Here is a 23,242-nt window from a genome sequence, read left to right as displayed (position 1 = left end):
AGATAAGGCGCCCTCATTTTTGTTTGAAGATTGATCACGTGTTTTTGTGATGATTCCTCACCTTCTGGGCTCAGCATGTGGACGACGTCAGTCTGTCCGGTTTGTTCTTGCAACTGGTCGGCAGGCTCTTCCTGCGGCTGGTCAGCAAACTCCTCCACGTACCCTTGACTGGACGCCATAGCGGTCACATGACCAACATGATGACGACTGTGATGATGATGATTAAAAACGCCTTACCCATCAGTGAGGATCTGCCCACCGTCTTGACCCGTCCGTTGGCAGATCTGCTTCAAAGATGGCGCTGGGTGTGTGATGAAGCCCTCTGTGACACACACACAGTTGCTTAGAAAGACAAACATAGACAATGCAAAGAACTTCTGACACGTATTAGTCTCACTGTCTAGCGCGGCCATGAAGACCCTGAAGAACCTCCGCACGTAGTCCCGTTCCTCCTGGTGAAGCTGTCCCAAGTGCAGCAGATGCTGCTGCAAGGGCTCGCCGGCGACGGTCTCCACCTGCTCGCGGTCGTAGCGCTCGCCCACCGTCACCACGAATAGCGCCACCCCCTGGCACTTGGCCTTCATGGCGGCGGCACGCAACACTTTGCGATCCTCGGACGCCGACCTGGTGCCCACCACCACCAGCATCACCTTCCTCCTGCGGGCGTGGGCGGCTGTCGTCGTTTCCTTCAGGCCGAGGTTCAGGGCGTGCCCCAAGGACGAGGATCCGCCCTCTTGGCGCATGTTAGTCAGCAGGTGTGACCTCATAAGCCGCCCATCCTGGTAAGCCTGCAGGCCAAACTCCAACTTGGTGCCGCGGGCGCCGCTCTGCTGCACCACGGCCACACGGGCGCGAGTGTCGGCCTGGCCCGGCCGGGGGCTGATGGCCAGTTGCTCCACCACGGAGGCCAAAAGCTCCTGAGCGCCGGCGTACTCGTCGGCCTGCATCTCGCGCGAGCCATCCACAACCATCACCACGTCCGCCTCCACTTTTTGCGGCGCCGGCGTCTCCCGAATGAACGTGCACTCCTGGCCGTGTCGGCACGGGTCTGCGCAAGTGGAAAAATGCTTAAGCTAACATCTTACGCGAATGTCCAAACATCCGCTTACCGTAACAAACGGCGCAGTTCTTCACTTTCCACAGGTCGGCCGCGGCGTCCCTCCCCAGCACAGTGAAAATGGACTTTCCGGTGTCGTCCAGCTGCAAGAAAATGTGAATAACGGATGAGAGGTCCACACCAACAGTGAGTAACTGATGATAGGTCCCCCTGCAAAATGGGAATTAAGTACTGGGAATTGCGAAAGAAGTGTCCAGCGCTCCCCTCCTGCTTAAAGTGATTGTCAACTTCTCCAAAACGCCACTTCAACATAGTCCCTTGACACCAAAACAACACCTAAGGAATAGTAAAAGTCACATTGTCAAACTTGCCTCCATGGCACGGCTGAGGGCGGGGGCGTTCCTCAAGGAGATGACGGCAGGCACCACGTTGAGGGCGCGGTACTCCATGACGGCCGTCACCACGTCGCTGACGTCCTGCGGCGGGCCGCTTGAGAAAAACACGGCCACCTTCCTTATCATGGCGCCCGAGCGCACGCGCTTCAGCACGTTGCGCGCTACGAAGCGCATGGCGGCGCCCAGTTGCCGCTTGTTGGACGTGCGCTCCAGTGCCACGTTCCTCACGGCGTCCATCAGCTGCGCCTTGCGTCGGTAGTCGTGGAAGCGGACCAGGTACTTGGTGTAGGCGCTGTACGCCACCACGGCCACGCGGGCTCCCGTGGGGCAGTTGCTCTCCGACACCGTAATATCCTCCAGGAGGGACAACAGGGCCGAGCGCTGGCGCTCGAACGCCGCAGGCGTTACGTCGTCGGACATGTCCAACGCCACCACCAGCTCCGTGGGGAGAGCGGGGCAAGAGCCCAAGTCTGAACGGCCAGCAACGACGAGAGCACAAGGTAAAAAAAAATGGCGACCAAAACGCAAAACTTTTTTCATTTGCTCATTCCACATTAGGTCGTTTGTAATTGCGTTCAGTATTTCATTCGTTCACCCATTCTCATTTGTTCATCAACACCCTCATTCGTTCAATTAAGCATGCAGTCATTGGAACTAATGTGTTCATTCAATCAAATGGGCGCATTCATTGATTTGGACATTATTGTTCATTAATTGGCTCACTCACTCACTCACTCACTCACTCACTCACTCACTCACTCACTCACTCACTCACTCACTCACTCACTCACTCACTCACTCGGGTTCCAATGATTGGCTCATCCAATCGTTCATTGTTCGCGATTGAAAAAACAAAATGGCCACCACAACGCACAGGTTGACAACTCAGGCAGGAAGTGACACGTACGTACCTTTGGAGCAAGCTGAAAAAGAGCACAAACACAAACTTAAAGCTGATCGGATGACAACCGGACAGTGGGTGTGGCCTCGGCTAGCCGATACTGGACTCACCGCAGTTGTCTCGGATGTACGTGATCAGCTCGCATTCCTTCAGAGCGATACGAGACACTTCAATAAAACCAATAAACAAACAATGAAACAATAAACGCGACCCTTACCGTCTTCCCTCTGCTTCCAGCGGGACCTCGTGGGCCCTGTGTGTTCCAAAGAAAGGCAACGTCGTTCATCGATTTCTTTCTTTCTCTCATTCATCCATTTTGTTTCTTGTTGTTGTGTCAAAGGAGGAGTCACCCTCACCTTGTGTCCCTCATAACCCGGCTCTCCCTGTTGACCCGTCTCCCCTGTGCGACCCGAGTTACCCTGCAGAAAAGTCGACAATTATCAGTAAGTTTTATTTGTTTGTTTCCTGTGATTTGATCAATTAATGTTATTTTGTCACATGGCTCTGGACATTGCAAAAGACATTTATCCGCCTTGGAAACCTGAGCTATGCGCACCCAAGCTGCAAATGTACCCGCATGTTTGTGTGTTGACTCACCCCGCGACCTTGGTTGCCTTTGCGCCCCGGTAGACCTTGAGGACCCCCCAGGCCGTTCTCACCCTAAGAGCAAAAAAAAAGTGGGTGTGGCCACTCAGCATTTCCTCAGGTGTCTGTTCACCCTAAAAGACTTTCTGTCAGTGAAGTTGAACGCACTCACCACTAAACCGGGGTAACCGGGGAAGCCTGGATCTCCCTACACACACAAATAAGTGCGCATTAAGAGATACACAGAAAACACACACAACTTGAGCTCAACACGGTCGTCTGCTCACCTTGATCCCCTTAGGTCCAGCTGGTCCGTAGCCGTCTCTGCCGTCCTGACCCTGTTGGCGGTATCAACTGTTTACATGACGAGTACACAAAGAACAGCTGTACTCTGACGCATGACATACGTAAACACCGATGTTAATTGGTTTCTCGGTAAAGTGGGGCACTCCCTGGACTGTTTATGTCGTCCAATGGCATTTATCGAAAGTAGATGCTAAGGAGGTTAGCACGTGTAGAACACTTCCCAATGCGGATACATACCGGCGGACCCCGTGGTCCTGGCGTGCCCCGCACCCCTTGCACGCCTGGATCTCCAGGTTGTCCCTTTAATGACAAATGTTGTGGTTACCATGGTGACGTCGCATGATGTCAACACGAAGCTGTCACTCGCCTTCTGACCATTACCACCGCGTCTTCCTTTCGAACCTGCTAATCCTGGTGAGCCCGGCCCCCCCTGCAGGAAAACCACAAGAATGTTTCAGTGCACACTTTGATGGCATGGCACTGTCGCCATGGTTCAGATGCATTGCATACCTGTGGTCCAGGAAGTCCAGGGATCCCTCCTGGTCCAGGCTGACCTCTGACCCCTCTGGGGCCCTAAACGTGCAACAAGAATCAGTCAAAAATGTTAGCGTTTTTAGCGCTGATAGCACTTCCTGTTTATTACTCACCTGAGGACCTGAAGCCCCAGGACTTCCTGACAGGCCAGGATCTCCGGAAGCTCCGGCACCACCCTGGGGGAGCACAAACATGTACACACAATTGTCAGTGTGTGTTGAGTGACATAAAGCAGATAATGGGTTTCTGATATTCTGGGTGATCTCCCACCTTTTCCCCGAGGGGTCCTCGTCTTCCGTCGGGACCCTGACACACAACACGTACACACATTCAGCGTGAGAGGAAGTAAGATGGTGACAGTCAGAACAACAGCAACAAAAAAATCTCACAGGATTCCCCTGGACACCACTTTCTCCGGGCCTCCCGTCTTGTCCTGGTTCTCCCTGGACACAAGAAGGGAAGGAAAGCAGGTGGCGGGCATAAGGGAGGATGCCGGGAACTTAGGAAGCAAGAAAGGAGTAATTGCTGACCGGCAAACCAGGATTTCCCACATCTCCCTTGGGTCCCGGCGCAGTGTTTTCCCGTCCAGGTTCTCCCTGACACAACACAAGAAGGCATGTCACGTGACCAGCAGGCTGAGTGGTCTTTGCGAGGAGAGGCTCAACTCACCGGATCTCCTCTCAGGCCTCGCTGTCCCTTGAGTCCCGCCTCCCCTCGGATACCAGGAATGCCCTGAGGAATGGACGAATGTCAGGAGTTCAGAGGTCAACACGACTGTGGGTCAATCCCACACACAGCAAAACTACACTGACGCCCTCTGACTCATGTCCATGTATACTTTACCGGATTTCCGGGATGTCCTCGCTCTCCTTGACTACCACCTTGTCCTGACATGCCCTGCACGCACAAAGAACCTTCATCGCGTTGATGAAGAGAATGATGATGAAGTTGATGAGGACACCCGAGCGCTAACCTGATCTCCGTTGACGCCGTCCAGTCCGCCTTCTCCATCCTCGCCCTGCCAAAACAATTACGTGACATCCATCAAAGTGGACTCCCTGCTGAAGGAAGGACGACGTCGTGCCGTGAATGTCACTCACCCGATTACCTCGCAGGCCTCGGTAGCCCTGAGCACGAAACAAACGGAAGACGTCGGCGTGTAAGCATCATGTGACGTGACAGACGCATACACCAGCAGTTAAGTACCTTAGATCCTCGGAGTCCGGCGCAGCCCTGAATACCCTGAGGTCCACTGGGCCCAGGACTACCACGGTCACCCTGAAACGAATCGACACCACGGCTGAACCCTCAGCGGCACAAGTAAGGATACAAGAAAGGAGGGAGGCAAGGTAGGACAAAGGAAAGAAGGGGGAAACTGTAAGTGTACTTACAGGTAGGCCCTCTTCTCCAGGGAATCCAGGGAAACCTCTTTGTCCCGACACGCCCTAAACGATTAAACGCATCACATGAAGATGACGATAATGACGACGAAGACAGCGGTCACGACGACACTGTAACCTTCGACCCCAGGGAACCCGGAGACCCGCGGATGCCTTCGTGTCCTGAACATTTGCACGTGACGTTGCAGCACACTCGACTGGACACCGTGTCCTGTCGCAACACATGGTGACAGATTAGCGTTAGCGAGCCATGGCATTTAGCTCCGCCCCCTTCTCCTCAACTCACAATCTGCTTGAGTACGGCGCTGCCCACGTTCTGCATGCCGATGCTGAGCGGGGTTTTGTAGCCGAACCCTCGGCCGAACTCCAACATTTGCAGCTGCGCCAGGTCCGGCGCCCCCTCCAGGCCAACCATCAGCAGCGCGTCCACACCTGTAGGAACACCTCTGTATTACCTCCGTGTACCACACGACAAAAACACGTCTAGATCTTCTTTTTCCTTACCAGACTTTCGCAGCAGCTCGGACTCATACTCCAGTGTCATCACGTCTTCATCTAGTCCGTCTGAGAAGATGACTAGAACCTGAAGGCGGGCAGTATCAGACCATCAGCGACTTTAGTTTGTCTCAAGTCACGTCATGTGACTAGAGACCCCCATCTCTGGTTTAAGTACATGAAACCTCCGCAAGACTGAAACATGACTTACCTTCACACCGCCTTTGGAGTCGTCCTCAAACTTCTGCCCGAAGGACTTGAGCATGGCCCTGTTGAGGCGCGTGGGAACGTTCAAATTCCAACTCATGACCCCGCTCACAACGTCATCGTTGGGGTCGTAAGGTTTGAACATGAAGTCGTAAAGGGTTCCTCCGTCCTGGTCCACCACCCTGTATCCGATTTTGGTCTCGATGGGTTCGGTGCCGGTGCAGCACAAGCCTTGGATGGAGGAGGCGTAATGGACGATCTCGGGCAAGAAAGTCCTGAGCTTGTTATGGCCGCTGACCAACATCTCACCCGGACGTCCGCTTCTTTGAGAAATGTCAAAGCCCATGGCAATGTCGATACTGCAGCCTGAAGCGAGAGCAAGATTTGAAAAATACAAATGAGAAAGAATCGTGACTGGGCCTGAAGACAATAAAAGAAGGGAAAAAGAAAGAAGAATGGAAGGAGAAGAAAAGCCAAAACAAGGAACGTACTTTCCCGCTCTTTGCTAAATTTGGATTCACAGATGGTTTTCACCACCTTTTGTCTGATCCCCTCCAAACTGTCAAAGTTTTCCACAGTGAAGAGTCTGTCGTGGGTGTCTGTGATCTGCAGGAGCTGCAGGTCGTGCACGTCACCCACACCGATGGCAAACACCTCCACCCCGAGAGCCTTGAGGCGCTCCGCGGCCTCCTGCACCTCATCCTGAGACTCTCCGTCCGTGATCAGCACCAAGTTCTGGGAGACACCGGCCAACCTGCGAGAGCCGTTGGCTTCTTCAAAGTGAGCCCTGATGGCATCCAGGGCGCGTCCGATCAGGGTTCCGCCACCACGCTGGTTCATGCCCATGATGTGCTTGGTCACCGCCTCATAAGTGAAGAACTGGTTCAGGTAGAACTCGTGCTGGAAATCGTTGCTGAATTGCGCCAGTCCGACCCGGACAAAATCCTGGCTGACGTTGAAGCTGGCTACCAGCTGTGTGGTGAAGTTCTTCATGACGGTGTAGTCCTGATAACTGATGTTGCCCGACTGAGGGAGCAGGAAGATTAGATCGGCTTTCTGCTTCTCGCAGGCTGCAAAAGCAAAGATTAGACTGGTGAAGAAATTGGTTTTGTCACCAACTGGTGACGAAAAGGTCTCCTACCTGGTTTTGTGGAGATGCAGAAAACAAACGAGATGTTTTTGTGCAAAGTTTCCAGCGCGTCAAAACTGTCCACGTAGAAGACTCGCTTTGAGTCATGACCCGCCATGATCTCCAGCTGTTTCCTGATGGCGCCCTCCACTCCGATACTGAAGACTATAATCCCTTTGTCTCGGAGCGCGTCGGACTGTTCACGCAGATCGTGCCAATCGGTGGCGTCGCCGTCTGTGATCACCATCAGAATCTGAGGCACTTTGGACGCTGCCCGACCGCCGTACTCGGCATTGAAGAACGGCAAGGTGTAGTTCAAGGCCTTTCCCGTGTAGGTGTTCCCATAGGGGGACTCGAGCACCGCTATTGCTTGAAGAACATCTCGCTTGGACTCGTATTGGTTGAGGGTAAAATTTGATGTGGCGTTTGTGGAAAACAAAATGACTCCAAAGCGAGTGAGGTCACTACCGACCGTAGTTTGGTTGACCATGGACGACATGAACCTTTGCATGCTTTTGAACTTTTCCGAGGTGACGCTCGTGGAGCCGTCCACCAAGAAGATGATGTCTGCTTTCTCAGTTTTCTTGCACTCTGGTGGAGGAGAAAAGAATGACCATTACTTCCTGCAAGAACCAGCAAATTGGACTAGAACAGTGCGAGTGTTAATGACCTCTGTTTGGATCACAGATCTCCAAAACCAAGTGGCTCTCCAATTCCTTCAGAACATCAAAGTCCTTCCCATAAAACTTTCGCTCTGCTGTTCCGCTGATTTCCAGAAGCTGGGTAGTGTTGGCGTCCTTCACCCCGATGGCATAGACCAGCACGCCCTTTTGCCTGAGGGCGGCGGCAGGAAGTTTGACATCATCTTGAGCTTCTCCGTCAGTTAACACCACCATCCTTTGACTCACGCCAGGGCGCCCGCCTTGGGAAGCGTCAAAGTACGGCGATAAAGCCGCGATGGCTTCTCCCGTGTCTTTACCTCCTCCGATCTGTTGCATGCCATCGATGGCTCGCAACATTTGGTCTTTAGTGAAATAGCTGTCGAGGCGGAACACCTGCTGCTGGATGTTGCCGAACTGCATGACGCCCACGTGGACGTCCTTCTGCCCGATATTGGACTTGCCGACCACAGATTTCATGAAGCCCTTCATTTTTTCATAGTCCTGCGGGTAAATGCTTTCAGAGCTGTCAACCAAGAACAAGAGGTCTCCGGGTACGTCTTTACAAGCTGCAGACAAACAACACGGAAAGTTAGTTAGCCCAGTTGTGCCCACAAAACACATGTTCGGAAGTGTCTGATGCCGAGAGAAAATTAATCAGTGTTGTTCGCAAGGAAAACAAAATCTTACCATCAGTGCTGCAGATGTCGGTGATGATGTCATCCTTGATGGGCTTGAGAGCGTCGAAGTTATTGACAAGGAACGTCTTCTTAGGGTCACCGGATATCTCACGAAGTTCCTCCATTTCGGCATTCTTCACTCCGACGGCGTAGATTGTGACACCTTGCGCTCGTAGCTTCTCCGCAGGCACCTTGACCTCATCTGTGGATTTCCCATCGGTGATGACCACTAGGTATTCGGGCACCTTCTGACCTCGTGTGACCACGGCCCGATCAAACTGTGGACCCATGAACTCCAGCGCCCTTCCCGTTTCCGTCCCGCCCCCCACTCGCACGATGTCCTCCACCGCCTTCTCCAGGCTTTTTCCGTCCGCATAGGCTGTCAGATCAAATTCCAAGTTTGGCGCATCCGCGTACTTGGCGACGCCCATACGGACGTGTTGGGGTCCGATGCGGAAGGTGCTGATGAACTCGATGATGAACTTCTTTATGTCGTAAAAGTCGTCACGTTCGATGCTTCCAGAGTCGTCGATCAAGAAGAAGATGTCCGCTTCATCAGTTTGCAAGCAGCCTAGAACACAATCGATCAGATTAGATTTTTTTGTTCTATAGAACCGTTTTGATTAATTTGATTAGTGGTTCCGATTCAGAAGTGATTCTGAAACAGCCTCTGTGTTTTATTGGTCAAGTGCAACAATGCTAACCTTCCTTGATGTTGCTTCTTCTCATGTTAACGCTGAGCGCTTGCACCCGGACGTTGTGGCAAACAATGTTCTGGAGCTTCTGCTCCAGCGCCCTCAGTTTGGAGAAACTGTCCACAATGAAAATGTGGTTGCTGGGCGGGTGGGACGCCATCTCGACCAGCTGGGCACGGTTGGAGTTTTTGACGCCGACCGCGTAGATTTTGACGCCTTCCCGACGGAGGGCCACCGCAGCGTGGCTCACGTCGTCTTGGGATTTCCCGTCTGTGATTACCACCGCCACCTGCTGGATGCCTTTGTCTTTCCTGCTGCCTCTTTCTTTGGTGAACACGTGCTCCCGCGTGAAATCGAGGGCGACGCCTGTTTGAGTGTGGCCGCCGTGGTATGGCATTATTTTGATGAAACTAAGCAATTCGTTCTTGTCATCGAAGGTGTTGAGGTAGACCTGAGCTTTGGGTTTGCTACTGTACATGACGATTCCCACTCGCACCCTGGAAGGAGCCACTTCCAGGCCGCTGACAACCGAGTGCAGGAACGTGCGTACCAGTTGGAAATTGCGAGTTCCTATGCTTCCGGACTCATCGATGATGAAGACGACGTCTGCAAGTTTGGCTCTTTTGCACTCTGTGGAAGAAGCAACAACAACAAAAAATGATCCTCCGTAAGGTTGCCCGTTTAAGGATTCCTTTTACCTCCAGTAAGACTGGCCGGCAGCCTCTGGTCTTCAAAGGTAGTCTTCAGAGAGGGAAGGGCATTGACGATGGAAGGACTGAAGGGGAAATCTCTCTTTTCTAGTAAGCCGACTTTCAAATCTGGTAATGACGCACCGACACTCATAGCCACCACCTTGATGCCCTGGGCCTTGAGTAAGCGAGACTGTTTGTAGACCTGGTCGTCGGACTCTTTCCCACTCAGGACAACCAGGAACTGTCGGAAGCCTTGTTCCGCCCGGCTTCCCGCCTGGCTGGTGAAGAAATTCGAGCCCGCGTACTCCAAGGCCGCACCCAGGTTTCGCGGCTCGTTGGGCTGAAGTTTACGTAGGCGGAAGCGGCGGACAGCGGCGCTGGTTTCCTCGTTGGTCTGGTGGGTATTCAAGGGGAACTCCACTTTGATGTCTTGGCCGTACTGAGCCAGGCCAAGGCGGTGCGCTGAGATTCCGAAGTTCATTTGGTTGGTCAGTCGGAGCAGGAGGGTTCGGACCTGCTGGAACTCGGCTTGATTCAAGCCGCTGTCCACCAGGAAGAAGATATCTGAAAACTTTTCGGACAAAGCTGGAAAAACACAAAATATTTGGACGTAATTATGCATGACAAATCTTTGTCTTTATCGGGAAGTCTGGGCTCACACAAGCCACGATAAGAATCCCGATAGGAATCCGGGCCACGCGAAATGTTATAGCTGCGTTTTGGATTTCTATAAGCAGAACATGACCTCATCCCAACCCCCCCCCCCCCCCCCCCCCCCCCCGAAACAAAATGTTGCGTAACCGCCGTACAACATCCGTTGTTCTTTGAGCTCTACATCGGGTCTTCATCAGCAATTCAAATTCCACGAGGTCAGCGGGTTATAATTAGCTATGTAAAACTCTTGTAGCCCGTTAAAACAACAAATGAAAAAAAACAAGTGCTAACTTCTCACGCTGGAGCTTTCCATAGGTTTTGCCCAACCCGGGAACCTCGATCCCAGTGTCCCTGCAGGTGCTTCTGGTACTCACCTTGCCTCTGGTTGTCCATGGAAGTGCACACGGTTTGCAGCAGACCGACACTCAGCCTCTGCAGAGCTTGGAAGCTGTCGATGTAGAATCGGAAGTTGTCGGTGGGTCGGTTGGCGATGGCGTCCAGCTCCACCAAGTTAGCTTGCCCCACTCCGATAGCAAAGACGATGACCCCGTGTTGTCTGAGGTGCCGAGCGGCCTCCGCCACGTCGTCGGCGGACTCTCCGTCCGTGATGACCACTGCGATCTGAGGCACCCTCTGGTTGGCTCGGCTTCCGGCGCTTTCTGTGAAGAACTGCGTCCGAATAAAGTCCATGGCCTTGCCCGTCTCCGTGCCTCCCGTCCGGTAGGGGAATCGTTCCAGTTCGTCCAGCAGAGAGTTCTTGTCCATGTGATCTTTCAACAGGAACTCTTGATAAGGTTCGTCGGTGTATTGCGCCAAACCCACGCGGACTTTGTCAGGACCGACGTCAAAACCGGACACCACGGTTCGGAGAAACGTCCGCACCTCCTGGAAATCGGAAATGCCGATGCTGGAGGAGCCGTCCACCAGGAAGACCACGTCGGCCACCGTGGCGTTGGCACATTCTGAGAGAGGACAGAACAAAATTAGCATTTTTATCCATCCATTGTTTTTCAAACACACGGGGGGGGGGGGGGGCAAATTGATTTTGAGTTGGTGTGGTGCTGATGGGATCTCTATTGCTTGGTCGGGCGGTGGTTTATTCAACAGCTCGCTGAAATTCTCTGTCCACCTTTGGTGTTGCTCCTCCTGGGTGGTGAGGAGTCGTCCCTCTTCATCCCGGATTTGTGTGTTGTTCTGTCTGAAGTTCCCAGCTAGTTTCCTGGTGGTCACGTCGAGTTCCTTGAGATTGTTTTGCGCTGCTGCTTCCTGTGCTTCTTTCAATGTAGTTTTTCTTATCCCGTTTAGCGCTTTTCCTTACTTCCTTGTTTGCTTCCTCATAATTCTTTTGGGCTGCAGTACTTTGTTCTGTTCCCAGAAGGGGTATTGCAGCGCTTTAGCTTGAGTTGGAGTTTTCCAGCCAGTAGGCGGTGGTCTGATCCAGCGCCTGCTCCCCTCTTTACTCTCACATCCAGGAGAGACCGTCTGAACTTCTGCTTGATGCATATGTGGGACAATCCGGTTTTCGGTAGTGTGGTCGGGAGATATCCAGGTGGCTTTATGAATGGGTTCATGGTGCCTCCTATGACCACGTTGGTGTCAGCACATGTGTCTGCAAATCTTTCCCCATTTTCGTTCATGGTGCCAAGTCCAGCTCGTATCCATTGTTGTTGTTTCCCACCTTGGCATTCATGTCGCCCATGAGTAAGGTTCGGTCTTTTTCCTTCCTGGACTGGAGTAGGTGTTGTAGTCGGTTATAGAAACGATCCTTCATTTCCTCCTCGGCATTGTTGGTAGGTGCATAGCACTGTATGATTTGAAGGTTGATTCTTTGATGGGTTTGTTTGGAATCTTGCAGTGATCATTCTGGAGCTGATGGGCTCCCAACTGATGAGGGCCCGTTGTGCTTCTTTGGCGAGCATGAGTGCCACTCCTTCTGTGTGTGGTGCTGCTTCCTCTGCATGTCCAGAGTAGAGAATGTCCTCGCTACTGGCTAGTTTGACTTCACCTGTCTGGGTCCATCTGGTTTCGCACAAGCCAAGAATAGGTTGTGGGGTTTCAGTGATGGTAGTCCATGTGATTTTCATTGTGAATACGAGAATGCTGCCAGAGGTGCGCAACATACTGTGTTGATGTGTGGGAGCGAGATAGAAAGGCCATGTCATCCATTTGGTGGAATGCAGTGCGGTGAGGTCACCCACCTGTCCTCTGTGCAGCGTTACCGTGGAAACAGGCGGCCGCCATGAGAGCCAGGAGAAGACTCCTCCCAGCTGCCATGACCATTTCTTTCTCCTGCAACGAGAAGGCGGTAAGCAACCATCATGTCGTCGTCAATATGAAAGAAGCGCCAAGGTCGGTGGTTGGTTTGTCCATACGTGTCTACTGCCATCCACCCCATTGAATAATAATAATAACAAAAATAGCAATGATAATAATGGCATCCACCCCATTCAATATTAATATCAATATTAATAACAATAATAATCATATGCAGTCCGTCTGACCACGTTGTGTTTCTTTTGGTACATTCGTAGAGAGGTGCATTTAGAAACGGTGTCGTTGCGCCGTTGGGGGTGTGAACACAGACGATTTGATTCCCGGCCAACCAAAGCCTTTTGTTTTCTATACCTCACAATGTCAGCACCTGTGTGTCTTCTCATTACACTTAAGATGTTGTTATTGATGAACGGAAGAGAAGATGCCCGGCCGGAATAGTGACGACCGTTTGGGTTTCACGAGAAGCCTAAAGGGACGTCACGTGGTGTTGTAATTGAGAATGAGCAGCTGTCTGCTATCACAAAACAGAAAGAGGAACAATTGGCTCATCTGTTTGTGTTTAAAGTGGCGGCTGCGTTTCCTGCAGACTCCAGTCGCCGACCATATCAAGCATCTAATGGTGCAAGGCCTTGTCCTGTGGATGACAGTTGTGAGAAGAAAGCCAAGGGGGGGAAAAAAGGAGCTCCAGATCAGTGTCACTTGATTGAAGAAAGTTCACTGGTGGTCATTCCTTTTGTGCTCTCACGTTGAGTTTACTGGCATCTGCGGGCCCAAACTATGGAAGCTCACATGGCACAAAAGAGGAAAAAAAAGATTGATTGTATGTTTAAGAATTGATTCTTCTATTATGAAGAGTTTCTTTTTAACAGTCTTGACATCACGCCTTCTACGGAAAGATGAATAGATACAATAGATTCAGTTGGGCGAGCATCAGTGAGGAAGACGTTTTAAATATTTAAGTATATAGTCAAACTACATCGATGCCAGAGATGGCGATCCCAAAAAAAAGTCCAACTCACAAACATCTGCAGGCCAGGCGTGTGGGTTCTACTGGCCACGCCCCTCAAAGACCACCCCTCCCTTCATACACACGTGAATGTGTTCATAAATTTAAGACCTACTGAAAAGGGATGAAGAAAGGTTTTTCACAAACCTACTTACCATTGAAGCATCCATAGACTAAATTTGTTGGCCAAAGTCCCAGACTTCATCAAAATGACTAATTCAGCTCAAAATGGCCGACTTCCTGTCCACGTACTGTTTTGTGTGTCATGTTATCAAAGATAGGTTTGCCCAATTTCATGTCCAGGGCTGAATCTTTCAAACTTTCCAATCTACACTACTGAGTTTTCTTTTTCACCCCCCAAAAAAAAAAATAATAATAAAAAAAAAGATTTTCATGAATGTTGAAACCCCCCCAAAAAGATCACTTAATCATTCAATCAGTGACTTGTCAGACTAACAATAAACGCAATGATTACAAGAGGGCTTTCACACAGCCTGCTACATAGAGAAAGAACCAAACATTCCCTCGCACGCTCACACTTTCACATCTGGTCCACAATTTGGGAAGCGCGCTATCCGCGCTTCACGGCAAAAGCCATAACCAAATGACCTGTTCTCCATTTTACTCACTGCGTGGTCGTTTTATTTCTTCAGTTTTAGGACAAGGCTAAGCCACGGAAACAAAATGTAGACTTACACAGGTTGTTGGTTGAGTTCAATCACAATTCTTGTTAAGAAAGCTCTCTTTTCCGGAAAAATACAAGACCTTTCATGCGTCCATGCTCAAGAGCAGAAAGTGTCCATTCAGAACAGGCAACGTTCAAGGTTCTTTGGTCAGCTTATATTCAGTTGCACATGCCAGTGTGGGCCGAGTTTGACCGTTAACGAGTCAGGGGGTGCGGCAAGTTCGTAGGAGAATTTGATTCCATGGAAGTGGGGGCTGGTTCGGTGAGAGCTGGTTCCGTTGGGGTGGGTGCTGATTACGGGTGTGCGGGGGCTGTTGTGTTCCATCCCGTCTTTCGGCCTTGGCGATCGATCACCTTTGGCCAGGTTCTTGGCTGTCTTCCTCCTGGCGTTCTCCCTCGGGCACCTCTGCTGGTTTTGTCCCCAAGTGAGCTTCCTCTAAACATTTTCCTCTAGTCTTGCACATACACTGTCGCACCTCGTCCATTCATCATCAGCCATCCACTTTTGTCATTTTGTCATGTTCTTACGCACCACTTACCATGCATTTGTTTGTTTGTTCTTTCGACACTCCACGTACTCGCTTACTTCATCACATTCTTCGTTCGATTCTGCTTTCAATCACGTCTTTTTGTTGTTAGCCAAATGACTTCCCTCTGTCCTGAACGTTCAGCACTAATCCAAAGCTGGCGTCCAGCATGAGGCAACATAGGAACTCACATCTAGCATGAATCGAAACAAAAGATATCATTAAGTGCTGAACATTTTTGAGATGACTTTGGCAGTGTCCGTGATTTAGAAAAACATCAAGCATGCATTCAACCGTTCCTTAAGGGTCATTAAGCTATTCAGGCAATATATCAAAAGACATGTTATATCAAAGTGCACAGAAATACATATTAGATCATAAAGTTATAAAAATCTTTGTCATTACCACCTATTCAAGATGGCGGCGCGTGCACACGCAGCGGCCACTCTCTGTCCCGTTCGGTGTTTTGTGAGTGTTTACTGAGTGTTTGTCTGGCAGTTTTGTGTGTATTCGTCTCGTGTGATACGTCGTGCTACTAGTGCGGCGGGCATGTTCTGCTCAACATCGGCGGAAGTGGGTTTTATGGCGTTCTGGACTTTGGTGTGGAGAGATTTGCTGCTGGTGTTAGCGCTCGGACTGCTTCGTCATGGAGCGACGCCGGACTGGCCTGCTCTTCCTCCCCCGGTTGGACTGCGTCCTGAGCTCGGACTGCTCCGTCCTGGAGCATTGTTGGGATGCGTCGGCAGCGGGTCTGCGAGGCAGCGGAAGAGGGGCCAGCGCGGAGACGTCGGGCCAGGCTTGCGGCCAACCCAGCTCGCCCATCCGTGCCTTCCATTCTCCTGGCGTACGTTCGTTCGCGGGACGACAAGATGGGTTGCGTTCGCCTGATAGGATCCACGAACCGGACAGTGCGTGCCTGCTGTGTGCTCGTGTTCACAGTGGCCTGGTTGACTGTCATCTTACCGGACTCTGCTGTGCATCGGGAGCGGCTAGCGTGCTATCACGCTTATTGTTCATTGATGTTGACTTCTTATGTTATTTTTCCTGTGTTGTTTACTTGTATGTGCGTTGTGAACTCTGTCTTGTCACCCTGGGATAGTGAGAAACGTAATTTCGATCTCTTTGTGTGTCTTGACATGCGGAGGAATTGACAATAAAGGAGACTTTGACTTTGACTTTGACTTTCACAAATGTCTAGTTATGTCTTCTTTATTGATTTGGTGTGTAGGTATAATTATATGCTTAAAATGTTTCTTTTTTTGATTTCATATGTTAATATGCTTGTCTGCTTATATACTTTATTCAATGAGGTTTGAGCATATCTGTTTTTGTAGCTCGGCAGGACTTTTTGTATTTCGACCCCATTTCTTCAATGTGTTTGAACTCACTTGTCTCTGTCGCCCCCTTCAGCAGAAAAAGCAGTACTGCAGAATACAGGTGGCCCTGAGCCAGCATCCTGAGCCAAAACAATCGCTTTCAGTGATACATTTGCCGCAAAGTGTTTTTTTTTTTTGTGTGTGTGCTAATGGTTCTTTTTGCATTATTATTTTTTTTTGCAATCCATCCACAATGAATTATACTTGCATTTTTGCTGTTTGTGTGCCAGCTTTGTCCCAATTCTTTTTCTCGAATGAAACTAATATGCTAACAACTAGCACAGGAAAGGACATAAAGACATTGCAGAAATGAAAGGCCAGAACCAGAATTCAAACCCTGGAGCTCGGAACTAATGTTTACTTCACAATACTGCACTTGTGAATAGTCATTTTGCTATCACATGTTCCCTTCAATATTAGTTTGATATGCTGTTTCCTGTCACACTTCCTGTGCCATATTGTGGTCTTACCTTCTCTTTAGCCGTGTCGTCTGTGCCTCTCTTACCGACAGACGGAGATGCACGTAGGTTTGTCATCCAAAGCGGGATATTTGCATGGCATCGATGTTGACAACCAATGACATTATTCAAACAAAAACAAAAAAAGCTCTCCCGCTGTCTAGACACGCCGTCACAGCGGGTACAGTTCACCTTAGGCACGGAGGATGACGACGAGGAACATGTCCCGCATCAACTCTTCACCGAGCTGGCTCTCAGGAACGGAGAAGTCGTGGAGTGGAAGCAGACGGCAAGGCGAGGCCGCCGCCGCCGCCGCGCTGCTTTCTGTCAGCCATCTTGAACGAGATTTCTCTTGTGTGTGTGTGTGTGTGTGTGTGTTGGCAGGTGCTTGAAGTTTGAGGAGGATTTGGGGGACGGCGGCGAGCGTTGGCGTAAACCTTACGTGGCCACCCTGTCCCTGCACAGCCTGTTTGAGTTGCGCTCGTGTATCATGAACGGCGCCGTGATACTCGACATGCGCGCCAACGGGATTGAGCAGATCGCAGGTCAGTACACCATTATGTTGTTGTTGTCCATGCACTCGTGGCTGACGAGGTGTTCTGAAGTTGCTCGATTCTAAAGCCGAATTGCAAATATGGGGGTGAGCACCAACACCTGAGTAGAACCTTTTGAGGAACAATTTGGGATGTTTTACAGACATGGTGATTGACACCATGCTGGCGTCCGGTCAGCTGGAAGATCACGTCCAAGACAAGGTGAGGGAAGCCATCTTAAAGCGCCACCACCATCAGAACGAGAAGAGGCTGAGCAAGCGCATCCCGCTGGTGCGATCCCTCGCTGACATGGGCAAGAAATATTCGGACCCTCATCTGCTGGAACACAATGGTGAGCGCTCCGGACAGACTACGGGACCGCTTGATGACGACCACCTAGAGTGACGTGAAGCTTCTTCCACTTCCAGCAGGTCTTCTAGCGTCCCCTCAGTCGGCTCCTGGGAACCTGAACGCCGCCGAGGGGGTGGGAGGTGACTTCAACGCCGGTAGTCGTGAAAACAGCGCGGTGGACTTCAGCAAGGTGAAAGACCTCTTTGCACCAAAAAAGGATTACAGTGATCTATATAGTGGCGCGTTCCCGTGCGTTTCAGGTGGACATGAACTTCATGAGAAAGATTCCAGCAGATGCCGAAGCCTCCAACGTGCTGGTGGGCGAAGTGGACTTCCTCGAGAAGCCCATCATTGCCTTCGTTCGCCTGTCTCCTGCCGTGCTCCTCTCTGGACTCACCCAGGTGCCCGTGCCCACCAGGTGAGCTCGCTCTCCTTTTGGGCAGAAGGTCCCATGACTTGAATTCGGTAATTATGCTCCATTGACCAGGTTCGTTATATTTGACCAACCAATGTATAATGTGACTTTGCACCTCTGCCAATCAGGTTCCTCTTCCTCCTGCTCGGTCCGTTCGGAAAAGGTCCGCAGTACCACGAGGTGGGGCGTTCCATGGCCACGCTGATGACGCACGAGGTGTGAGGTTGGAAGCTCACGTGACTTAGAAGCAGCCTTTAAAATGTTTGCGCGGCTATCCTCAAGATCTTCCACAACGTGGCCTACAAGGCCAAGGATCGCAAAGATCTCCTGGCAGGACTGGACGAGTTCCTGGATCAAGTGACCGTGCTCCCGCCGGGCGAGTGGGACCCCAGCATTCGCATCGAACCGCCCAAGAACATCCCCTCTCAGGTTTGTGGACACACAGGCTAAATGCTAATGCTAACAATGACAACTGTTTTACTTCTATAGGGTTGTCTTTGATAACAGAGTGAGAGATTTTAAGTTGAGCAAGAGTTAAAGTTTAGTTGTTTCAAACCAGGGTTCTGATTTCAAAGAAACATTTCAATCCATTAGTTAGGGTTTCAAGTTAGCTTGCGCTGTTGAGGAATGTCAACTGCTTGACAGGTTGAATGCTAAAGCTAGCAGCACCACAATTGCAGGAGAAGCGGAAGACTCCCTGTGCCTCGAATGGCTTTGTCCACACCTCGGGCATCATCAAGGAGGCGGAACATGACATTGGCCCAGAGCTCCAGAGAACGGGAAGGTTGGCACTAAGCCGTGTTAGTCACATGTGGCTAGCTTGCGTAGAACGTTTTCATGTTGCATGCTCATTTCAATTTATAAGGATGCTAAATGATTGATTCACTGTAATCCTTGTTGATACTTACAATTATATTAAGTTTGACCTTTCTTTGTGTAGGAAAATTCGGAATTTTCTGGAATGTTTTGAAATCCAAAGTTAGCATACTTAAAAAAAATGAACGGATGTTGAGATTGTGACACGAGTACCTAAACAATAACAATCAAGTTGAGAAGGTTTCAAGTTGAAAAGAGTCACATGGGTCCGCGGCGCCCCTTCAGGCCACGCAGGCGTCCTGGCAGGCCTCCAGGGTGCTAAAGCGGTTCTCATTTCCGCCGCATCCGCCGTACCAGAAGCGGTCACACTTGTGCTCCTCGCTGTCGTAGAACCACATCATGGCGTAACGCTGGCAGTCCCCAGCCTCCATGGGCAGCAGGCAGGCGTCTGTCGAGAAGCAGGGGGGACGTCACGCGTCGGCTTCTTCGTGCGAGCGAGCGTTTGCGACTTTTACCTGCGGCACTGGCGTCGGTCGATTGCGGCGGCGTCGCGTCATCCTCTGTTACGGTTAACGTGAGCGAGAAACGCAGCCGTAAGTCAAAGTAGCGAGCTACAGATAAGGCGCCCTCATTTTTGTTTGAAGATTGATCACGTGTTTTTGTGATGATTCCTCACCTTCTGGGCTCAGCATGTGGACGACGTCAGTCTGTCCGGTTTGTTCTTGCAACTGGTCGGCAGGCTCTTCCTGCGGCTGGTCAGCAAACTCCTCCACGTACCCTTGACTGGACGCCATAGCGGTCACATGACCAACATGATGACGACTGTGATGATGATGATTAAAAACGCCTTACCCATCAGTGAGGATCTGCCCACCGTCTTGACCCGTCCGTTGGCAGATCTGCTTCAAAGATGGCGCTGGGTGTGTGATGAAGCCCTCTGTGACACACACACAGTTGCTTAGAAAGACAAACATAGACAATGCAAAGAACTTCTGACACGTATTAGTCTCACTGTCTAGCGCGGCCATGAAGACCCTGAAGAACCTCCGCACGTAGTCCCGTTCCTCCTGGTGAAGCTGTCCCAAGTGCAGCAGATGCTGCTGCAAGGGCTCGCCGGCGACGGTCTCCACCTGCTCGCGGTCGTACCGCTCGCCCACCGTCACCACGAATAGCGCCACCCCCTGGCACTTGGCCTTCATGGCGGCGGCACGCAACACTTTGCGATCCTCGGACGCCGACCTGGTGCCCACCACCACCAGCATCACCTTCCTCCTGCGGGCGTGGGCGGCTGTCGTCGTTTCCTTCAGGCCGAGGTTCAGGGCGTGCCCCAAGGACGAGGATCCGCCCTCTTGGCGCATGTTAGTCAGCAGGTGTGACCTCATAAGCCGCCCATCCTGGTAAGCCTGCAGGCCAAACTCCAACTTGGTGCCGCGGGCGCCGCTCTGCTGCACCACGGCCACACGGGCGCGAGTGTCGGCCTGGCCCGGCCGGGGGCTGATGGCCAGTTGCTCCACCACGGAGGCCAAAAGCTCCTGAGCGCCGGCGTACTCGTCGGCCTGCATCTCGCGCGAGCCATCCACAACCATCACCACGTCCGCCTCCACTTTTTGCGGCGCCGGCGTCTCCCGAATGAACGTGCACTCCTGGCCGTGTCGGCACGGGTCTGCGCAAGTGGAAAAATGCTTAAGCTAACATCTTACGCGAATGTCCAAACATCCGCTTACCGTAACAAACGGCGCAGTTCTTCACTTTCCACAGGTCGGCCGCGGCGTCCCTCCCCAGCACAGTGAAAATGGACTTTCCGGTGTCGTCCAGCTGCAAGAAAATGTGAATAACGGATGAGAGGTCCACACCAACAGTGAGTAACTGATGATAGGTCCCCCTGCAAAATGGGAATTAAGTACTGGGAATTGCAAAAGAAGTGTACAGCGCTCCCCTCCTGCTGAAAGTGATTGGCAACTTCTCCAAAACGCCACTTCAACATAGTCCCTTGACACCAAAACAACACCTAAGGAATAGTAAAAGTCACATTGTCAAACTTGCCTCCATGGCACGGCTGAGGGCGGGGGCGTTCCTCAAGGAGATGACGGCAGGCACCACGTTGAGGGCGCGGTACTCCATGACGGCAGTCACCACGTCGCTGACGTCCTGCGGCGGGCCGCTTGAGAAAAACACGGCCACCTTCCTTATCATGGCGCCCGAGCGGACGCGCTTCAGCACGTTGCGCGCCACGAAGCGCATGGCGGCGCCCAGTTGCCGCTTGTTGGACGTGCGCTCCAGTGCCACGTTCCTCACGGCGTCCATCAGCTGCGCCTTGCGTCGGTAGTCGTGGAAGCGGACCAGGTACTTGGTGTAGGCGCTGTACGCCACCACGGCCACGCGGGCTCCCGTGGGGCAGTTGCTCTCCGACACCGTAATATCCTCCAGGAGGGACAACAGGGCCGAGCGCTGGCGCTCGAACGCCGCAGGCGTTACGTCGTCGGACATGTCCAACGCCACCACCAGCTCCGTGGGGAGAGCGGGGCAAGAGCCCAAGTCTGAACGGCCAGCAACGACGAGAGCACAAGGTAAAAAAAATGGCGACCAAAACGCAAAACTTTTTTCATTTGCTCATTCCACATTAGGTCGTTTGTAATTGCGTTCAGTATTTCATTCGTTCACCCATTCTCATTTGTTCATCAACACCCTCATTCGTTCAATTAAGCATGCAGTCATTGGAACTAATGTGTTCATTCAATCAAATGGGCGCATTCATTGATTTGGACATTATTGTTCATTAATTGGCTCACTCACTCACTCACTCACTCACTCACTCACTCACTCACTCACTCACTCGGGTTCCAATGATTGGCTCATCCAATCGTTCATTGTTCGCGATTGAAAAAACAAAATGGCCACCACAACGCACAGGTTGACAACTCAGGCAGGAAGTGACACGTACGTACCTTTGGAGCAAGCTGAAAAAGAGCACAAACACAAACTTAAAGCTGATCGGATGACAACCGGACAGTGGGTGTGGCCTCGGCTAGCCGATACTGGACTCACCGCAGTTGTCTCGGATGTACGTGATCAGCTCGCATTCCTTCAGAGCGATACGAGACACTTCAATAAAACCAATAAACAAACAATGAAACAATAAACGCGACCCTTACCGTCTTCCCTCTGCTTCCAGCGGGACCTCGTGGGCCCTGTGTGTTCCAAAGAAAGGCAACGTCGTTCATCGATTTCTTTCTTTCTCTCATTCATCCATTTTGTTTCTTGTTGTTGTGTCAAAGGAGGAGTCAGCCTCACCTTGTGTCCCTCATAACCCGGCTCTCCCTTTCGACCCGTCTCCCCTGTGCGACCCGAGTTACCCTGCGGAAAAGTCAACAATTATCAGTAAGTTTTATTTGTTTGTTTCCTGTGATTTGATCAATTAATGTTATTTTGTCACATGGCTCTGGACATTTATCCGCCTTGGAAACCTGAGCTATGCGCACCCAAGCTGCAAATGTACCCGCATGTTTGTGTGTTGACTCACCCCGCGACCTTGGTTGCCTTTGCGCCCCGGTAGACCTTGAGGACCCACCAGGCCGTTCTCACCCTAAGAGCAAAAAAAAAAGTGGGTGTGGCCACTCAGCATTTCCTCAGGTGTCTGTTCACCCTAAAAGACTTTCTGTCAGTGAAGTTGAACGCACTCACCACTAAACCGGGGTAACCGGGGAAGCCTGGATCTCCCTACACACACAAATAAGTGCGCATTAAGAGATACACAGAAAACACACACAACTTGAGCTCAACACGGTCGTCTGCTCACCTTGATCCCCTTAGGTCCAGCTGGTCCGTAGCCGTCTCTGCCGTCCTGACCCTGTTGGCGGTATCAACTGTTTACATGACGAGTACACAAAGAACAGCTGTACTCTGACGCATGACATACGTAAACACCGATGTTAATTGGTTTCTCGGTAAAGTGGGGCACTCCCTGGACTGTTTATGTCGTCCAATGGCATTTATCGAAAGTAGATGCTAAGGAGGTTAGCACGTGTAGAACACTTCCCAATGCGGATACATACCGGCGGACCCCGTGGTCCTGGCGTGCCCCGCACCCCTTGCACGCCTGGATCTCCAGGTTGTCCCTTTAATGACAAACGTTGTGGTTACCATGGTGACGTCGCATGATGTCAACACGAAGCTGTCACTCGCCTTCTGACCATTACCACCGCGTCTTCCTTTCGAACCTGCTAATCCTGGTGAGCCCGGCCCCCCCTGCAGGAAAACCACAAGAATGTTTCAGTGCACACTTTGATGGCATGGCACTGTCGCCATGGTTCAGATGCATTGCATACCTGTGGTCCAGGAAGTCCAGGGATCCCTCTTGGTCCAGGCTGACCTCTGACCCCTCTGGGGCCCTAAACGTGCAACAAGAATCAGTC

General features: G+C 51.4%; 3 protein-coding genes across 3 annotated transcripts in view; 1 reads left to right on the top strand and 2 right to left on the bottom strand.

Annotated features, from left to right (window-relative positions):
• The window catches only part of LOC125974717 (collagen alpha-6(VI) chain), a 15,483-nt gene extending 692 nt beyond the window's left edge, over positions 1–14,791 (bottom strand). Inside the window, exons 1-37 of the mRNA XM_049729490.2 lie at positions 12,588–14,791; positions 10,764–11,351; positions 9,742–10,320; positions 9,053–9,673; positions 8,359–8,919; positions 7,680–8,237; positions 7,022–7,600; positions 6,372–6,950; positions 5,885–6,246; positions 5,683–5,761; positions 5,465–5,610; positions 5,297–5,389; positions 5,170–5,223; positions 4,985–5,056; positions 4,879–4,905; positions 4,752–4,796; positions 4,622–4,675; positions 4,448–4,510; positions 4,309–4,374; positions 4,168–4,221; positions 4,049–4,084; positions 3,892–3,954; positions 3,755–3,817; positions 3,612–3,674; positions 3,482–3,544; positions 3,226–3,276; positions 3,111–3,146; positions 2,951–3,013; positions 2,710–2,772; positions 2,571–2,606; positions 2,464–2,500; positions 2,364–2,375; positions 1,429–1,922; positions 1,110–1,200; positions 398–1,048; positions 238–322; positions 62–168 (exon numbers count right to left, since the gene is read on the bottom strand). Coding sequence (XP_049585447.1) covers positions 62–168; positions 238–322; positions 398–1,048; positions 1,110–1,200; positions 1,429–1,922; positions 2,364–2,375; positions 2,464–2,500; positions 2,571–2,606; positions 2,710–2,772; positions 2,951–3,013; positions 3,111–3,146; positions 3,226–3,276; positions 3,482–3,544; positions 3,612–3,674; positions 3,755–3,817; positions 3,892–3,954; positions 4,049–4,084; positions 4,168–4,221; positions 4,309–4,374; positions 4,448–4,510; positions 4,622–4,675; positions 4,752–4,796; positions 4,879–4,905; positions 4,985–5,056; positions 5,170–5,223; positions 5,297–5,389; positions 5,465–5,610; positions 5,683–5,761; positions 5,885–6,246; positions 6,372–6,950; positions 7,022–7,600; positions 7,680–8,237; positions 8,359–8,919; positions 9,053–9,673; positions 9,742–10,320; positions 10,764–11,351; positions 12,588–12,669 — 7,276 coding nt within the window. The 5' untranslated portion in view covers positions 12,670–14,791. The remainder of the gene's footprint in view (positions 1–61; positions 169–237; positions 323–397; positions 1,049–1,109; positions 1,201–1,428; positions 1,923–2,363; positions 2,376–2,463; positions 2,501–2,570; positions 2,607–2,709; positions 2,773–2,950; positions 3,014–3,110; positions 3,147–3,225; positions 3,277–3,481; positions 3,545–3,611; positions 3,675–3,754; positions 3,818–3,891; positions 3,955–4,048; positions 4,085–4,167; positions 4,222–4,308; positions 4,375–4,447; positions 4,511–4,621; positions 4,676–4,751; positions 4,797–4,878; positions 4,906–4,984; positions 5,057–5,169; positions 5,224–5,296; positions 5,390–5,464; positions 5,611–5,682; positions 5,762–5,884; positions 6,247–6,371; positions 6,951–7,021; positions 7,601–7,679; positions 8,238–8,358; positions 8,920–9,052; positions 9,674–9,741; positions 10,321–10,763; positions 11,352–12,587) is intronic.
• Positions 1,803–19,103, top strand: LOC125974666 (sodium bicarbonate cotransporter 3-like). Its single transcript, XM_068651958.1, has 10 exons — positions 1,803–1,952; positions 2,694–2,796; positions 16,880–17,009; positions 17,100–17,260; positions 17,412–17,600; positions 17,677–17,789; positions 17,860–18,017; positions 18,143–18,230; positions 18,297–18,443; positions 18,695–19,103. The coding sequence occupies exons 4-10, from the start codon at positions 17,206–17,208 to the stop codon at positions 18,893–18,895; spliced, it is 951 nt and encodes a 316-aa protein (XP_068508059.1). The 5' UTR covers positions 1,803–1,952; positions 2,694–2,796; positions 16,880–17,009; positions 17,100–17,205; the 3' UTR covers positions 18,896–19,103.
• The window catches only part of LOC125974715 (collagen alpha-6(VI) chain), a 21,709-nt gene continuing 13,949 nt past the window's right edge, over positions 15,483–23,242 (bottom strand). Inside the window, exons 25-41 of the mRNA XM_049729489.2 lie at positions 23,156–23,218; positions 23,013–23,075; positions 22,883–22,945; positions 22,627–22,677; positions 22,512–22,547; positions 22,351–22,413; positions 22,122–22,184; positions 21,983–22,018; positions 21,876–21,912; positions 21,776–21,787; positions 20,874–21,367; positions 20,555–20,645; positions 19,843–20,493; positions 19,683–19,767; positions 19,507–19,613; positions 19,346–19,390; positions 15,483–19,278 (exon numbers count right to left, since the gene is read on the bottom strand). Coding sequence (XP_049585446.1) covers positions 19,112–19,278; positions 19,346–19,390; positions 19,507–19,613; positions 19,683–19,767; positions 19,843–20,493; positions 20,555–20,645; positions 20,874–21,367; positions 21,776–21,787; positions 21,876–21,912; positions 21,983–22,018; positions 22,122–22,184; positions 22,351–22,413; positions 22,512–22,547; positions 22,627–22,677; positions 22,883–22,945; positions 23,013–23,075; positions 23,156–23,218 — 2,127 coding nt within the window. The 3' untranslated portion in view covers positions 15,483–19,111. The remainder of the gene's footprint in view (positions 19,279–19,345; positions 19,391–19,506; positions 19,614–19,682; positions 19,768–19,842; positions 20,494–20,554; positions 20,646–20,873; positions 21,368–21,775; positions 21,788–21,875; positions 21,913–21,982; positions 22,019–22,121; positions 22,185–22,350; positions 22,414–22,511; positions 22,548–22,626; positions 22,678–22,882; positions 22,946–23,012; positions 23,076–23,155; positions 23,219–23,242) is intronic.

The sequence above is a fragment of the Syngnathus scovelli genome, chromosome 9 (assembly GCF_024217435.2).
Source record: "Syngnathus scovelli strain Florida chromosome 9, RoL_Ssco_1.2, whole genome shotgun sequence".
Lineage (NCBI taxonomy): Eukaryota > Metazoa > Chordata > Actinopteri > Syngnathiformes > Syngnathidae > Syngnathus > Syngnathus scovelli.
The sequence above is the reverse complement of the archived record's forward strand: the minus strand, read 5'-3'. Positions and strand labels throughout refer to the sequence as shown.

What these genes read in the sequence shown, in the direction of transcription:
- LOC125974666 (XM_068651958.1), top strand. Translation starts at nt 17,206, where the DNA reads ATGAACGGCGCCGTGATACTCGACATGCGCGCCAACGGGATTGAGCAG. An exon ending in TCATCTGCTGGAACACAATG is followed by an intron (nt 17,601 to 17,676) that starts GTGAGCGCTCCG and finishes TTCCACTTCCAG; the next exon opens with CAGGTCTTCTAGCGTCCCCT. An exon ending in CCAAGAACATCCCCTCTCAG is followed by an intron (nt 18,444 to 18,694) that starts GTTTGTGGACAC and finishes CCACAATTGCAG; the next exon opens with GAGAAGCGGAAGACTCCCTG.